Source organism: Sceloporus undulatus, chromosome 5, assembly GCF_019175285.1.
Source record: "Sceloporus undulatus isolate JIND9_A2432 ecotype Alabama chromosome 5, SceUnd_v1.1, whole genome shotgun sequence".
NCBI lineage: Eukaryota > Metazoa > Chordata > Lepidosauria > Squamata > Phrynosomatidae > Sceloporus > Sceloporus undulatus.
The window spans coordinates 101,298,308-101,316,828 of NC_056526.1; the positions used below are offsets into that span (position 1 = coordinate 101,298,308).

Genomic DNA, 18,521 nt, shown 5'->3' on the forward strand with positions numbered 1-18,521 from the left:
CTTGCTGTTCACCGCTATGATCTTTGGAATAGCGGTAAACAGCAAGTAAGCTAATTAGCAAGTAAGCTAATTTGCCCCCAACAGTCTGGGTACTCATTTTAGCGACCTCGGAAGGATGCAAGCCTGAGTCAAGCTTGGGCCCTTTTGCTGGTCTTGAACTCGCAACCTTCTGGTTTTGAGTGAATGGCTGCAGTACAGGCATTTAACCACTGCGCCACCAGGGCTCCATGCATGCATGTACCCACATATAAACAGTGTAAATAAAGATAGAATACATCAAAGAAATTTTACCACAAGCATAATCTGGTCTACATTTTCCAGGATTTGTCTGCAGAAGCTGGAGACCATTTTCACAGATGGGTACAGGAGGCAGTTTACAAGTCACAAGATCACAGACTAAAGATGAAAAATAAGAGAAAAGGAAAATATACTTTATTCTGAATGATTTTAATGTTAAGTATCACAAATTGCACCGTGGAGTGATCTTATTCAAGAGGACAGGTAGACAGACACATAGATGTGCCATGCCATGCCATTTGTCAGGAAAGTCTATTCTATTTCATAAATCCAAATCTAATCACTGAATACATTATATCGGGGATGGGGAAAATGCAGACACAGAGTAGGGGACCCAGAGAGCTCCACCAAAGGGAACAGCCACTGCTAAGCCTCGGAGGAGGTCTGTGGTGGTCGTGGGGGACTCTTTGCAGAGAGGCACTGAACCAGTGGTTTGTGGGCCTGACAAGATGTCTCTGATGGTGTGCTGTCTCCCTGGGACTAAGATCTGTGATGGGACTGAGAGGCTGACAAGACTTGTCAAGCCTACTGATCATCACCCCTTTCTTTTGATTCATGTGGGAACCAATGATACTGCAAGCCACAGCCTTCAGAATATCGGAAGGGATATGAGGCTTTGGGTAGGAAGTTGAAAGAGATGAATGCACAGGTTGTCACCTCATCTCTTCTCCCAGTTGAAGGGCATGGTCCAGGAAGGGAGAAAAACATAGTGGATGTAAATAACTGGCTCCGCAGAAGGTGCTGCCAAGAACAGTTTGGATTCTTGGACCATGGGCTGTGGGCCCATGAAGAAGGACTTCTGGCAACGGATGGGTTGCATTTCACGCCAGTTGGCTAAAACGTTTTTGCAAATAGTCTCAAGAATTTGATCAGGAGGGCTTTAAACTGAGTTATGTGGGGGAGGGAGACAGTATTCTGGAAGGCAAAAGGGCTGGAGAAAATAGTCAAACTGACACAGAGGGAGCAAGGCAAGGAACTGGATGATGTCTTTCTAGAACAGATCACCACACATTCAGAAAAAAGAGATGTAGTAGTGATGGGTGACTTCAACTATCCTAATATTTGCTGGAAGTCAAACTCAGCCAAATCCTTAAGGTCTAGCAAATTCCTCACTTGCCTTGGAGACAATTTCATTGTCCAAAAGGTGGATGGGACAATAAGGGGATCAGCTATTTTGGATCTGATCCTAACTAACAGAGATGACCTAGTTAATGGAGTGCAAGTGGTAGGATCCTTAGGGGGGAGAGATCATGCACTCCTGGAGTTTGTTATACAATAAAAAGGAGAAGCCAGGCCTAGTCAGAACTGCATTCTAGACTTTAGGAAAACCGATTTTAGTCAACTTAAAGAAATACTGGGGGTGATCCCATGGTCAGCAATACTAAAGGAGAAGGAAATTCAAGACGGATGACGATTTCTTAAAAGGGAGATACTGAAGGCACGATTTTAAACAGTTCCAATGAGCAAGAAAAATGGGAGGTGTCTCAAGAAACCAGGATGGATGACTAAGGAACTTTCAACCGAGTTAAGTTTGAAACGGAACATGTATAAGAAATGAGAAAAGGGGGAAATCACGAAAAAGGAATTCAAAGAAATAGCAGGTATGTGCAGGGGTAAAGTCAGAAAAGCTAAAGCGCAGAATGAACTCAGGCTTGCTAGAGAGGTTAAGAACAACAAAAGGGTTTTTTTTTGGGGGGGGATATGTCCACAGCAAAAGGAAGAAGAAGGAAACGGTAAGGCCACTGCATGGAGAAGATGGCAAAATGCTAACAGGGGACAGTGAAAAGGCAGAATTACTCAACATCTTTTTTGCTTCAGTCTTCTCAGAAAAGGCAAAGGGTGCTCAACCTGATGATAATGGTGCAGAGGACAGAAAAGGGGAAATTCAGCACAGAATAAGTAAGGAGAAAGTACAGGAATACCTGTTTAACCTAAATGAAAATAAGTTTCCAGGACCAGATGAACTACATCCAAGGGTATTAAAAGAACTGGCAAAAATAATATCAGAACCATTGGTAATAATCTTTGAGAACTCCTGGAGAACAGGAGAAGTTCCAGCAGACTGGAGGAGGGCAAACGTCCCCATGTTCAAAAGGGGGGAAAAAGAGGATCCAAACAATTATCGTCCAGTTAGTCTGACATCAGTACCAGGAAAGATTTTTTATATATAAAATTACCAGCTTGTTAGATGAAGGGAATGCTGTGGATGTAGTATATCTTGATTTCAGTAAGGGTTTTGACAACGTTCCCCATGACATTCTTGCAAAAAGCTTGTAGAATGTAGGCTAGACAAGGTAACTATTACATGGATTTGTAATTGGTTGACTGGCCAAACCCAAAGGTTGCTCAACAATGGCTCCTTTTCACCCTGGAGAGAAGGGACCAGTGGGGTCCCACAGGGTTCTGTCCTGGGCCCAGTGCTATTCAACATCTTTATCAATGATTTGGAGGACAAAAATGGGGGCATACTTATCAAATTTGCTAATACCCCAGAGGACAGGATCAAGATTCAAAATGACCTGAACAGACTAGAAAACTGGGACAAAGCTAACAAAATGAAATTCAACACCGAGAAATGTAAAGTACTGCCCTTAGCGCAGAAAAATGAAATGCACAGATATAGGATGGGAGACACCTGGCTGAACAAGACTACATGTGAAAGGGATCTAGGAGTCGAACTAGACCATAAGTTGAACATGAGTCAACAGTGCAATGCGGCATTTAAAAGGCCAATGTAATTTTAGGCTGCATCAATAGAAATATAGTGTCTAGAGGAAGGGAAGTAATAGTGCCACTCTATTCTGCTTTGGTCAGGCCCCATCTGGAATATTGTGTCCAGTTCTGGGCACCACAATTCAAAAAGGACATTGAAAAACTGGAGAGCGTCCAAAGGAGGGCGACTAAAATGGTGAAGGGTCTGGAAACCATGCGCTATGAGGAACGACTTAGGGAGCTGGGGATGTTTAGCCTGGAGAAGAGAAGGTTAAGATGTGACATGATAGCCCTGTTTAAATATTTGAAGAGATGTCATGTTGTTTTCTACTGCTCCAGAGACTAGAACGCAGAACAATGGATGCAAACTACAGGAAAAGAGATTCCACCTCAATATTAGGAGGAACTTCCATTGTTCGACAATGGAACGTACTCCCTCGGAGTGTAGTAGAGTCTCCTTCCTTAGAGGTCTTCAAGCAGAGGCTGGGTGGCCATCTGTTGGGGATGCTTTGATTGTGATTTCCTGCATGTCAGGGGGTTGGACTGGATGGCCCTTGCAGTCACTTCCAACTCTACGATTCTATGATTCTATGATTCTAAATCCATCTCTCAAAGCTATATTTGTGGTCCTCTCCCTCATTTTTTTGGAAATAACATTTTTTAAAAATCCCAAGAATGTGTCCCCAGTACCCCACTAGTGAGTGTGAGGCACAATCTGACTACATCTTTGTCATCCCTGAGGAATTTGAGGCCCTGGTGAGGTCTTTGCCCAATAGAAAGTGACCCAGAATACAACTTCCAGATAACTTTCTATTGGGGGAAAAAAAGACATCCTCTAGTTCTTAAATATCCTAGAGAGGATTGTCAGAAATCCCCTTCATTCATTTATTCATTCGGGGTTCTGTCATGATGAGTTAAAGAGTTTAGATTAAGTCATTTAAGTTAGTAATTAGTTACATGGACACTGATGATATGTACATACAACCTTTACTTTGTTGTATGATGTGTTGGAATGTTTGAATGCGGCATCTTAGGAGTACCAGACTGTCAAAAGCTGCTGATCTCCTATCTAGTAGTGAACATAGCCATATATATATATACCTAATATATATATATATATATATATATATATATATATCTTAGGGTATGTTAGCAATATATGTATGTATTAAATAAAGGTATGTATCTGTAGGACTCAATTGGAAAGGCATTATGGGAAATGTCCATCTGCGGCCATGTTCTGTAATCGGATGGGTCACGTAAGCAGAATACTGGCTAGCAGGGCAAAGAATCCTTCACACCCTGAGACAGATTTATGGCTGGGAGAGGTTCCACAGATACAAGTCATCAATTAAGGCACCAATAGCTTTCCCAGGGCAGAGGATGTCTGGAGACTAAATGATGCCTACATTTGGGTTGCTTTGATTCAACCTCTGCTGAGGGGGGGGGGGGGGGAATTGGAGGAACTTAGGGGGGAAAGGGGAAAAAAGTGGGGGTCCGTGATCTGTTTAAATTAAGGCTTCCCCTTTGTGTGCCTTAGATTCTGCAAAGACTTGGTCCAGGATGCTTCTACCTTAGTTCTTTACAATAAACGTTTTTGTTTTACATTAAGTTGTTGTGATTTTTGGTCAGAGCCAATCCCAAGTCTCACAAAGATGACAAACATGGTAAAATTGCCACCAAGACTATCTGGGGCAATGTGGGGGCAAAATAATTTTTTAAAAATGAAGTTCAGCCCCCTCAGTGGGACATTGCAGCTTTTTGACATCTGGAGCCATTGCCTCTACGCTAAAATCTTGTTTGGCTGTTTCAATCTCCCCATTGCTGTATGGATGGTGCCATTTTGTCTACAGAAGGGTGAGCATCTGAAAAATGATTTTGCTGTTAGTCTATATAACCTTAATTTGTTAGCCATAGGGAGGAGTGAGGAGGTATTTAGAGCACTAAAATCTTCCCCAAATACTGGAAAAAATATTTATTTTTTGCCTTCTAACTATTAAACACAAACATGAGATATGTTTGCAATCAGACAGTTTCCATCATATGATATAGAAACATCTTTTTTCTAAATTTGAATTTTCTAAAATTGGAATTCACAGTATGCTGAACGCTGTATGCACACAATGGAAAGAAAACCATCAATATTATCTCCTTCAGAAACTTACCACATTTGTAGGCTGGACAGCACTGATCAGAATCCTCCTGTAATCTTGGAACTTCACAGGGACCACAAATAACAGCTATAAAGGAAAATAATAAGCTACATGTTTTAATATCTTAATCAAAAATTGATGAGTATTCTCAGTGTCAATCAGTTTATCCTAGACTATTTAAAAGTACTAACATGGTTAGCTATTCATATCATAAACAGCTAAGCCCTCTTTTAAGGAAAAGAACGGTATTAGCTAGAGTTATAAAGCATATGTACTCAGAGGCATAAGGTCTTTGACTCAATAGAGAGGGAAGGAAAACATGCATCTTGAAAAAATCTGTGCAGTAGAAAACTGGCTATGATCGCCTTGTATTTTGGCTCAGACCTTACAGAATTTGCATGAGATACAGAAACAATAGTACATATATGAAGAATTTACAGAGTCTCATTACATTCCAAAAGAAAGAAAGAGGATTTCCCCCCCATGTTAAAATCAAGAAGGGACACGGCAATAGGGGCCATGGAGAAACAGCATAGGTTGCCAGTTATGCCTTAATTATTAGGGGAAAAAAGACCCTTTCCTCTGTATTTGGCTTACATTTGGCAGCTGGACAGGTCTGAAGGGTGCAGTTTATGGTTCTATTCTCTAGGCATATGCAGATCTTGCAGGGTTCTTCAGAAGGTATCCATGCTTCCAAGTACTATACAAGAAGAGAACATTGCTTCAAAGACAGAAATTATCTGATAGTGTATTATAAAAACTAGGCAGAACTATAGATGAAAAGAGAGAACTAATACAGAAAAAAACCTTACTTATGATACTTTTGTTTCTTATAGTTACTGCAAAAAATCAGAGATGTTACATGGTTTAATATCAGAACTAACATATTTAGCAGAAGATGCAAATAAGGTTTTAGAACACTGTTTTATTTCTCAGAATTTAAGAGCATAATTATAAAATCCAAGGAACTGTAGGGTACTAAAAGTTGGAGAAACCATATGAAAAGTGAGTCACAGAATTACAAAATCATAGAATTCTACTCAACAGACTGAAGTAAGATAATCTGAACTTGAAGAGTTTCAATATATGTAATGCACAGAGCATGGGGAATAAGCAAGATGAACCTCAACTCCTAGCACAACAAAGCAAACATGATATAATAGGCATTATTGAAACCTGGTGGGATGAGTTTCATTGGAATATAGGAATACAGGGGTATAACCTTTTCAAGAGAAATAGGCCAAACAGGAAAGGAGGGGGGAAAGCCTTATATGCCAGGGACATTTACACCAGTGAAGAGATCCAGGACATCAATCCTGGAAGCTAGGTGGAGAGCATCTGGATAAAAATTAAAGGGGAGAGAAACAACAGGGATGTTATTGTGGAAGTCTACTACAGACTCCCAAGTCAGATGGAGGAATTGGATGATGTCTTTCTAGAACAGATGACTACACACTCAAAAAGGAGAGATGTAGTAGTGATGGGTGACTTCAACTATCCTGATATTTGCTGGAAGTCAAACTCAGCCAAATCCTTAAGGTCTAGTAAATTCCTCACTTGCCTGGAAGACAATTTCATTGTCCAAAAGGTGGAAGAGGCAACAAAGGGATCAGCTATTTTGGACCTGATCCTAACTGACAGGGATGATTTAGTTAATGGAGTGCAAGTGGTGGGATCATTAGGTGGGAGTGACCATCTACTCCTTGAGTTTGTTATACAATGGAAAGGAGAGGCAAGGCAAAGTCAGAAACACATTCTAGACTTTAGGAAAGATGATTTTAGTAAACTTAGAGAAATACTGGGTGTGATCCCATGGCCAGGAATACCAAAAGAGAAGGGAGTTCAAGAAGGATGGGAATTTCTTAAAAGGGAGATACTGAAAGCACAAGTTCAAACAGTTCCAATGAGGAAGAAATATGGGAGATGTCTCAAGAAACCAGGATGGATGACTAAGGAACTTTCAACTGAGCTAAGTTTTAAATGGAACATGTATAAGAAATGGAAAAATGGGGAAATCACCAAAGGGGAATTCAGACAAATAGCTACCATTTATAGGGGTAAAATCAGAAAAGCTAAAGTGCAGAAAGAAGTCAGTCTTGCTAGATAGGTTAAGAACAACAAAAAGGGCTTTTTTGGATATGTCCACAGCAAAAGGAAGAATGAGGATACCATGGGGCCACTGTGTGGAGAAGATGGCAAAATCTAACAAAGGCCAGAGAAAAGGCAGAATTACTCAATGCCTTCTTTGCTTCAGTCTTCTCAGAAAAGGCAAAGGGTGCTCAACCTGAGGATAATGGAGCAGAGGACAGAATGGGGGAATTTCAGCACAGAATAAGTAAAGTAAATGAATATAAGTCTCCTGCACCAGAGGAACTACATACAAAAATATTAAAAGAACTGGCTAATGTAACATTGGAGCCATTGGCGATAATCTCTGAGAACTCCTGGATAACAAGAGAAATCCCAGCAGACTGGAGGAGGGCAAATGTTCTTCCCATCTTCAAAACGGGGGAAAAGGAGGATCCCAACAATTATCATGCAGTTAGTCTGACATCAATACCAGGAAAGATTCTAAAGCAGATCATTACACAGAGAGTGTGTGAACATCTAGAAGGCAATTCCATAATCACAAAAAGTCAACATGGGTTTCAGAGAAACAAGTCATGTCAGACAAATCTAATCTCTCTTTTTAAATAAAATTACCAGCTTGGTATATGAAAGGAATGCTGTGGATATAGTATATCACGATTTCAGTAAGACCTGAAATCAAGTATATCTTGATTTCACTAAGTCCTTTGACAGGTTTCCCCATGACATTCTTGCAAAAAAGCTAGTGAAATGTGGGCTAGACAAAATGTTACATGCATTTGTAATTGGTTGACTGGCTGAACCCAAAGTGTGCTCAATAATGGCTCCTTTTCATCCTGGAGAGAAGTAACCAGTGGGGTGCCACAGGGTTCTGTCATGGGCCCAGCGCTATTCAACATATTTATCAATGACTTGGATGACAGAATTGGGGACATATCAAATTTGCAGAGGACACCAAATTAGAAGAGTAGCCAATACCCTAGAGGACAGGATCAAAGTTCAAGATGACCTGAATAGGCTAGAAAGCTGGGCCAAATCTAAAAAATAAAAAATAAATTTAAAAAATGAAATTCAACACAGAGAAATGTAAGGTACTTCACTTAGGGCAGAAAATGAAATGCACAGATGTAGGATTGGGGACACGTGACTGAACGAGACTAGATGTGAAAGAGATCTAGGAGTTCAAGTATACCACAAGTAGAACGTGAGTCAACAGTGTGATGTGGCATTAAAAAGGCCAATGTGATTTTAGGCTGCATCAGTAGAAGTATAGTGTCTAGATGAAGGGAAGTAATAGTGCCACTCTATTCTGCTTTGGTCAGGCCCCATCTGGAATATTGTGTCCAGTTCTGGGCACCACAATTCAAAAAGGACATTGAGAAACTGGAGCGTGTTCAAAGGAGGATGACTAAAATGGTGAAGGAAACCATGCCCTATGAGGAACAACCTAGAGAGCTGGGGATGTTTAGCCTGGAGAAGAGAACGTTAAGAAGTGATATGATAGCTCTGTTTAAATACTTGAAAGGATATCATATTGAGGAGTGGGCTAACTTGTTTTCTGCTGCTCCAGACACTAGGAGCCGGAGCAATGGATGCAAGCTACACGAAACGAGATTCCACCTCAACATTAGAAGGAACTTTCTGATAGTAAGGGCTGTTCGACAGTGGAACAAACTTCCTCAGAATGTATTGGAATCTCCATCCTTGAAGGTGTTTAAGCAGAGGCTGGATGGCCATCTGTCAGGGATAGTTTGATTGAGATTTCATGCATGGCAGGGGGGTTGGACTGGATGGCCCTTGCAGTCTCTTCCAACTGTATGATTCTATGATTCTCTCTCTCTCTCTCTCTCTCTGGCTTTACTTTGCAAACGAAGATTCAGGAAGGACTCATCCTACACTTTCTACAAGTGCGTTGATGACTAAAAAGGCCAATCTGAGATAAACAAGTCCCGTTGCAGAAAGCACAGCAGAGAGTCTTCTTGGGTGATGTTTCCAGGTTGTGGTTCTTTCTGCGTTGTCGTTTCTCTTCAAGACTCGTTTGACATGAGCTTTCAAAAAAGGCTGCAGCATCATGGATAGTGTGTCTCCATGCCTCCCAATGCAAGGCCAGGGCGGACCATTGTTGGTGATCAGTTTGGCCGAGCCTGAGCTAGCATAAGTGAGAAGTTTGTTGTCACTGCTTGACCAACTGCTCAGTCACTGCTCCTTTGGTCACCATGGGAGTAGCAACTAAGCAGCCAGTTGAACAGAGACTGAGAAGCCTCTTGTTCATGCTGGCCTTTGTCACAAGGCAATATGGGTGAGAGGTTTCTTATTTGCTGCTCAACTGGTTCATTATCTGCTGCTCCCTTTGCACTCAGTCACCCTGGAAGCAGCAATATACAGTCGATCAAGCAGCAACTGAGAAGTCTCTTGCCTGTGCTGGCCTTGTGCAAAGGGAGAAGCTTCTCCCCAGTGAAGAAAGACTAGCATTTATTCTTTACTGGGAAGGGGCGTGGCACAGCTAGCCTCCCATTTTTCTTCCCAACAAGAAAGGACTCTCAGGGCCCATTCCCACTTACTGTAGATTTGGTTCCTGAACCAAATCCTGAAACCGGTTCAGCAAACACAGAGGTTTCCACTATGTTTGTGCCTGTTTCAGGATTCCTTTCAGGAATCAAAATGACTGTTTTGACAGGCTTCTTTTGACATGGCAGGAGAGGCTTCCCCAGCTTCTCCTGCCATGCATGCCTCCCTCCCTCCCTCCCTCCCTCCTTCTTACTTCCTTCCTGGGGGCCCCGGTGGTGGCGATGGTAGCGGCGACAGTGGCGGAGAAGACTATGATCTGGGACTCGTTGGATGTGCCTCCGTCCGGCGTGCCTTAATTCTCCAGTGATGTCTAGGACAGAGGAACATCAAAGTTCCCCAGGTGGCAGCCTTCCCTGCTGCTGCCCTCCAGGCTGCCGGAGCCTCCATGAGCTTGGGATTCTGGGAGGCTCTGGCAGCCCAGAGGACAGCAGTGGTGGCAGCAGCGACAGCAGCAGCAGTGGTGGGGAAGGCTGCCAGCCAGTGGACTTTCAACGTGCCTCTGTCCTGGACCTCATTGAAGGACTAAGGCACACCGGACGGAGGCACGTCCAACGAGCCCTGGCCGGCATCCTTCTCAGCTGCTGTCGCTGCCGTCATCACCACCGCTGAGACCCCCAGGAAGGAGGGAGGCAGGCAGGCATGGCGGAGAGGGGCTGCCAGGGTGGATTTGAATCTGTCCTGGGTTCCCACTGAGCTGAATCAATTTATTGTCAAATAAATCGATTCAGCCCAAAAAGAAGCTGGAAAACCCAGCTCCTTTTTAGCATGGGTTAAATGGGGGAAAACCATGCCCCCCCCTTTGGGAATAGATTCCAAATCGATTCCCAAGTGGGCACCATGGTGGTTTAAATCGGATTGTGATTTGACACGATCTGATTTAAACAATAGTGGGAAGGGGCCCTCAGTCTGAGAGAGGCAAAGGACTCTTTGGAAGAATTGACTGCAGATATTCCTCTTCTCCTTCCCCAGAGATGTGCCTTCCACAAAAAGTTTCAAGTTGTTCCCTACATATAGAAATATTCTTTCTTCTGCTAGCTCTTCTCTTGGCCTGACTGACTAAAGAAAGCAGGAGCAGCAGCGCAGCTCCAGCCTTCCAGCCAAGTCCTAGTAAAGCTCACAAAGTTTAAGCAGGGTTTCAACTCCCCCACTGCCATGTGCTATAACTCCTCATACCCAGCATTGTCCTACAGGCTACTGATTCTCCTTATCTTTCTTGCACATGAATACTTTGACTGAAGGCACCCTGTTACCCTGTTTTTTCCTCACTGCCCCCTATACCTCACCTTTTCCCTCACCTCCATATGCCTGAATATTTCCACTGTCTCAAGGAGGTGGTACTGGCCAGTTTGGGAATGACTGCTCTGGACCATTTTAATTGAACAGAAATAACAAATACAACAAAATACAGGCCTGTGGTGCCAACATAGTCACTTCTTGACTCGTATATAATTTTTAAGATCTTTGCCTGTTGAAACAATCTGATGAAGCTTGAAAAACTTCCTTGATGTTTTTTTCTGCATATTGGTTGGTCAATTAAGGTATCATTCTTTTGTGGATTTGGGGTTATGTTATATTTTAATGGAAAAGGAAAGTTCATAATGTAGGCATGACTTATTTTTACTTGCAAGTGGTGTCATGCTTAATATCTTAATATATAATGGTTTCCTGGTAGTATGTTTGACACCTCCCAAGACTGATTAATAAAGTCTATTTTATATCAGCTGAGGGTTAAAAAATCTGCAGCCACTGACAAAGAAAGACATGTTAAATCATTTGATCATGCTCTTAGAGGTGAATACAGCAAATTAAATGATGTTGAAGGTATGATGATACTATCTGGGAAATCAAGGAAGAATTACTTTGTGTAGATCATGTCATATGTACAGTTCAGTTCACTGATAAAATGGAATATACACTATGTACTGCTGTTGGAAGTAGTCTGCATATTTTTCCCTCTGAAACTTAACTTTACTTTCCTCCATTTCACTTCTCTTAAATAAACAAGCTACTCAAATTTTCATACTGTTAAAATAGCTCTTAAATTTCATTTTATGTTTTAACTCTCAAATTTGTAGCATAAGTTTAATACACAATACACTTAAAAACAGTGATATTTAAATTTAATAATCTAATTTTGTAAAGATTCTTTGTTTAGCTTTCTTTGTTGAATGAACAAGTGCAGCAAGTCCTTTAATTTCCAGAGTAAGGAATTCTCCATATGTGAGAATTCTCCTCAGCTTTTCACATGGGTCTGTAGAAGCAAAGGTCCCAAGAGTTCAGTTCATGCCCCAATCTTAATACATTTCTGCATTTGATACAAAAGTAAATGAAATTTAGAATGAAAGGTAAAAAATAGCAGGGACAGGGAGCATCTTCCACTGTAATTAACTACCTTGGGCTCATGTCAGTCTTTAACTCTCATGTGGTTTTTGCCTTTGCTTTTAATTTGTTTCACAGCCTATTTTATCCAGTACAAAATTAGTGACTCTGAAGATAACTGGACATCTACCTTGTGGTGGCTTCCATCTTCACTGACACATTGAGTGCAGACCTCTTCATGAACACAGCTGCCATTTAAGCTGACTTGCCCATTTGAACAGAAACAGCCTTCCATGGGATAATCCATGCAGATCTCAATGTTGGTACCATTCTTACAGCGCTTTGTGCAGTCTTTTTGACAGTGGTTATAGACCAAGGAGGGTGGACATTTCAGAGCTGTTAAAAACACATGGTATAATAAGAAAATAAATGGAATCATAAGTAAAGAAAAGACTTAAATAATTTGTTCAGAAAGTGTACAGGAGATTATCAGGATAATAAACAATGGTTGGCATTTTGTATTGCAATTATAGATTCATAACCTATAATTGCAAATATGTAACTCCTCTCTCTTCAGTAATACTATGTAGGGTTAGAATCATTGAATCATAAGATCTATGACCTCACGGGCCATTATGTCCAATCTGCTGCCATGCAGGAATACACAATCAAAGCACCCCTGACAAATGACCATCCAACCTCTTTATATAAACCTCCAAAGTTGGAGACTACACCACACTCTGAGGGAGTGTGTTCCACTGTTGAACAGCTCTTGCTGTCAGGAAATTCTTCTTAATGTTTACTGTTTGATCATGGCACTATTGCCAAAATCACAAATGCCCTCGGACTCACTTTAACAGAAAGCAGCCAAACTGAGTGAAGGGGGTCTGTTCAGCAGGTGATTGGAGTGCAGAAGAATGATATTTCCAACCCTATCTCACCAACAAACAAGGCTGCAATGATGAGAAGCAGGACATATGTCACAATCCCTCATCACAACCTTGCCCACTGGTGGGAGGGGCAAGAAATGTCATTTCCACTCCTCACAGTCTGATTGTCAGCTGAATAGACCTCCTTTGCTCGATGCAGCTGCTCACTGTAAAGGAGGGTCTGGGGTGTGTATGTCAGGCTAGGAGACATTACTTATGTATACATTTGTAACTAAGCAGGCAATGTAGCATATTAGTGAACAAAGCCATAATCCATTCTTGGTCATCCACAATCCATCCATGAACTGGGGTGAGAAAAATAAAAGAAATACTGAGAAATTCCAAGAATAGCATTGCAGATGTTGGTGGGGCTGAAAGTTAAAACACAAACAAGAGTGCATTTTTACAATTTTTATTTTTACTGAAAACATCTTATAACAGAAATTCAAAAATAACAGCTAGTGGGTTTATAAATTAAATAGTTGACACGTAGATGTTATAAATGTACTTTAAAGGTTCTGCTAAAGTCCAGCTGTTCAGGAGTATTTTAAAGGCGCTGTCATAAGATCTAACTGTATTATCAGTAAATCATTCCCAAATTTCTGATGATGTAAGAGGACTGCCCAAAGTTCATCCTTATGCAAACAAATGGAGCCATTTTCCAACAAACTTTATTTCACTGGATTCCCATTTGACAATCTTATATTCTTGAACAGTGGCAAGTCAAAAACTCTTTGGAGCCATGTGTGAATGTTCACACTGTTTGCATATTTCCAATTTTGGGTGATTTGTTTATGCACAAGTAAAAGTTGTACAAATAAATATTTCTTTTTTAAAAAAAGATTAAAATTCTCCTGAGATTACAAGTACAGTACATAGAAAAGCAAACAAAGTGGTTCAGAATAACTAGATAAGGAAAAATACAAATGTGATACTATTCATAGAACCATAGGAGATTATCAGAAGGAGGCTTACTGTCCTTAAAACATGGCTAGACCGTCCCTAAAGCATGAGGGTCTTGGCTCCCGTGATGAAATTGTCATGGAGGCATCCTGTCATTAAAGCCTTGTGGAGCCGCCATTTCTCTGCATAAAGAAAGTTCCCTTTCTTCATCTCATCATATATCATATCCATTCAACACCCTGGTTTCTTTATTTATAGATACCTATTTGAAAACACATATTTTTTCTGAATTTGAAAACTCTTTTGGTAATACCTCTTGTGATACTGCACTTAGACTCAAAGACTTTGGTTCAAGAAAGACAGTCCCAAATGAGCGTGCCACCACCGCTGATACTAGGGTTCGGGAGCACATTAACCACATGCTCCTGAACCCTAGCGTGTAATGGTGCCAGTGGCATCATGGCAGTGTCCCATCCACACAAGTGCTTCCATCTTGATGCAAGGGATGCACATTACCAGCATGCTAATGATGCACTCATGTCGTGTGCCGGGCGCCATAAAAATAACAGTTTTTTTTGGGGGGGGGGGGGGTTCTCTTTACTCCGGAGGGACGCCACATGTTTTGGCTGCTGCGGCATCCCTCTGGAGTTAAAACGGATGCCTCCAGCCCACCATTTTCAGTGGTCTGGCTTGGGCCGTGGAACATGCTCTCTCAGAGTGTGGTGGAGTCTCTTTCTTAAACAGAGGCTTTCAGGGTGCTTTGTTTGTGTATTCCTACATGGCAGGGTTGGACTAAATGTCCCTTGTGGTCATATCCAACTCTATGATACTATGAAATAATTTATGTATTCTGTCTCTTTTCTAATATATATATATATATCCTCTGTTATGCAGCTACACATATCAAACCATCACCTTTTTTTCTTTTGCCAAAGTGAAATAGAGTTCAGTTTTTTGAGGGCTGTGCAAAACACTGGAGAAAATGTTGTTATTATAGGCCAGTATTGAAAATGCTCCATGAGGAATACTCTGAGAAAAGAGAGAGCGCAAGAGCAATTTGCCTGCCATTTCCTGGATTTAGTGCAAGATCCAGTTTTTCTATCACAGCATCCAAGAGTCTGGCGTTTTAATAATGTCTCTGAATTTTTAAAATGCTCAGCTTGTGACATAGCACTCTTGAGCATCCTGGAAACTCCCTAGTTTAACAACATAAAGTAGTCTTTTGTGTATAAACATGAGATCTTTTTTCCCTCCTTTTTCTTGTGAGCAGGTGCATGACTTACAGTGGCCAGAAATAACATTGTTAGACATTGTGCAGAATGCATTACTTCTGTCCATAGATAGCATTGCTTAATAACTGTAACCTTACTAATAAAAACCTACGTATAGATTTCAAGAATGTATGTATCTAGGTCTCATTTTAAAATTTAGTTCATGTTGCTCAAAGTGATTTTGAGGGGAAATAGTGTTGTTTTTGCTTCCACATTATTTGCATATTCAGGGGCAAGTCTTGGTCTGTATGAAATAACACACCGTCACACATGAATGTGTGCCCGGGGTGTTACTGAGAGGTGCAGGGGATGCAGACTGCAGCAGGTAAAACCTCAGAGGTTGGTGAACACTCAATGGACCCTGCTAGCCAGTCAGGATGCCTCTGGCACATGTCCACTACAGCTTTTGGTAATGGTGGAATGCTGCTCCTGCTGCTACTGTCCAGTAGCCAGTTCACTGACTGGCAGTCCTTACTTCCCCCATGCAAGCTCTTGGGAAGAAGGAGCCAACGATCCACCACGAACAGACCACCAGTGCTGCACGCCTTCTCCACAAACTTACGGCATAGTAAGTTGTGCAGTGGTCTTAAGACCAATGAGAAGAAGTCTTCACTTCTTAAGATCATTGAGAAGAGGTAGTGGAAGATAACTGTTAGACAATGCTAGGAAATTCTGTTGTGTCAGTTGGAATTTCAGTTAGGGTTTAGACTCCAAAGAGTGATTCTGCCAAATCCAGAGAAGGACATAGGTTTTAGAAGTTCCAGAAGGGAACTGTGGTTAAGATCTAGAGTGAGGGACTTTTAACCAATTAGTTACTCCAAGTGAGGGAGTTAAAATAGTTATCCTGAGTGGCAATACTATTACCTTGTAGGCTAGGAATATATGCAGGTGATGACAGTGAGAGTGTCCCTGAGAATTAGTAACATTGATACTCTGTGGAGTGTTGAAGATTTGTGTTAGAATCCTGAAGTATTCTACCAGATGTATTCTAACTGTGGATGATGAGGGGATGGGTTGCACTTCACATAGCTTGTAGAGATGGTGATAGTACTAGGCTGGACCAGGTGTGAGTTATCTAGTGTCCTTGAGAGGCTGGCCTGCAGAGACTTGGAATGCAGTTTCGTTTCTCAGGGGATAGGGATGGAGGATGGGAACTAGTGCTGGGAAGGAGGGGTCCTACTGCGCGGGCTTTTGCTGGGAGTGGAGTGCTTTGGCTTCGGGGGAAACTTATGCATTGCTTTGGCTGGGAGGGGTCAGTCTCAGCTTAGAAGCTGAGTGATGCGACATCGCTGATTTTGGAGCCTTCAATAAAGTTCTGTTGTTTCAATAAACAAGCTGACTGATTGATTATCCAGGATTCTGGTCCACACTCTGACAATTTGTAACAAAGGGGCTCTCCAAACTGCCCCAGAGGGATGGGCTGGAGAAGCCCAGTTTCCCTCCGGAGGGACGCCACAGCAGCCAAACTGCATGGCATCCCTCCAGACCAAAAGAACCCGAAAAAACTGGGTTCTTTTTGGCGCATGGGGATGATGTCATCAGTGTGCCATTAGCACACTGTGACGCGTCCATGATGCAAATGTGGTGCCCAGAGATGTGGATGTGGTATCACACTTGCGTCGTGCACAAGCACCACATATGGATGGTGCCACGTAAAGATAACGCTGTGGGATCCCACTGGTCACTACTTTCCAGGATGAAAAGGAGCCATTGTTGAACACCCTTTGGGTTTGGCCAGTCAACCAATTACAAATCCACATAACAGTTACTTTGTCTTCCATCGACAAGTGAAAATATTTTTATGTTGTCAGGCTTTTACACAGTGACTGCAGTGGGATTTTAACAGCAGGGCTGTTGTTTGTATATATATTTTAAATGAATAAACACTTAATGTTTTAACTCCATTAATTGTTTAATTGTTTGTTAAAGCTTATATTTATGTGTCAATGCTTTTCTATTGTTTTTAATTTGTACAGTGGTACCCCGGGATACGAATTGATCGCGTTACGAAATTTCCGGGATACGAAAAAGTTAGATTGGAAAAAACTGTTCCGGGATACGATGTTTTTTTCGGGTTACGAAATTTTTTTCGGCACGAAATTCAAACGCAAAGCGCGGCTAGCGGCTTTCCAGCGCTAACGGAAAGCCTTTTCGGGTTGCGAAATGTATCGGGTTACGAACGGAGCGGCGGAACGAATTAATTTCGTAACCCAAGGTAGCACTGTATAGTTTTATATATATATATATTGCTGCTTTGAATCCCATTATCATGGGAAAGGTGGGATATAAATTAATTAATTAATTAATATGAACAAAGCAGCAACTGTTTTCATTCCCTGAAAACAACAATAACTTTTGCCCTTGGAATATAATGCACTATTATATATTATAACAGGGCAACTCTAGGTTTGTTTTCCAGGTAAATTGTCTAAAATAGTTACTTTCCCAGTGAGAAAAGGAATAAATATGATAGATATTCCTAAAATTATGATTGTGCTGGATAGAATGATGGAAATATTTCTCTCACCTTCAGCATGCCATAATAAATTGAGAAGGTTCATTGGAGGGAGTGGAAGATACGAGATTGACTACCACAATGACAGTCACAAGTTTAGACATCATTGCTCTTTTAATGAAGCAGCATGGCAGTTAAACAATAGGTTTACAGATAGCTATTTGGTAGGATAGTTGAAAAGCTCAGAAGAGCATTGTTCTGAATATCACATACAGATATAGATGACAGGGAAATACTGCATCCTTATTTATTTGCTTATGTATCTGCAGAAGCATTTGCATGGTTACTAGTAGAAATACTGTTCTGAACTAATTCACTGTGCATTGATCTAGTAAAGCTATTTATAACTGATCCTACACCATTGGCTCTCCATCGACAGTGGTGGCACAGAAGCAGTCAGGACTGGGTGAGGCTCCTTTCCATCCCCTCCTTCCGCTTGACACAACTTAAGTGGAGGCCAAAAGCGAGGCTTCATAACCACCCCTACACCATCGGTTCTCAATTGACAGCAGTGGTGCAGAAGAGGCCAAGTATGATATCTCAAAAAGAAGAGCCCTCCCTCCATGCTAACTGTCATCATCAGGCCTGGAAAGGAGTGAAAAAGACAGGCCCAACTCTATCAGGCCTAGCTGTGACTTACTGTGACTTACGTTGCTCTGTTTTATCTTATCTTATCTTATCTTATTGTATTTTATTGTATTGTATTTGCTATGCATTTTTATTGCTGCAACCCACCCGGATTCCTTGTGATTGGGCAGGGTATAAA

At 41.5% G+C, this 18,521-nt stretch overlaps 1 protein-coding gene across 4 annotated transcripts in view; it reads right to left on the reverse strand.

The window, feature by feature from the left end:
* The window catches only part of VWF (von Willebrand factor), a 247,354-nt gene that overhangs the window by 85,177 nt on the left and 143,656 nt on the right, over nucleotides 1–18,521 (reverse strand). For all 4 annotated transcript variants that reach the window (XM_042469124.1, XM_042469122.1, XM_042469123.1 and 1 more), the window contains 4 exons: nucleotides 12,328–12,533; nucleotides 5,760–5,862; nucleotides 5,175–5,249; nucleotides 292–396 (listed from right to left, as the gene is read on the reverse strand). In XM_042469124.1, the coding sequence (XP_042325058.1) occupies nucleotides 292–396; nucleotides 5,175–5,249; nucleotides 5,760–5,862; nucleotides 12,328–12,533 (489 nt within the window). The remainder of the gene's footprint in view (nucleotides 1–291; nucleotides 397–5,174; nucleotides 5,250–5,759; nucleotides 5,863–12,327; nucleotides 12,534–18,521) is intronic.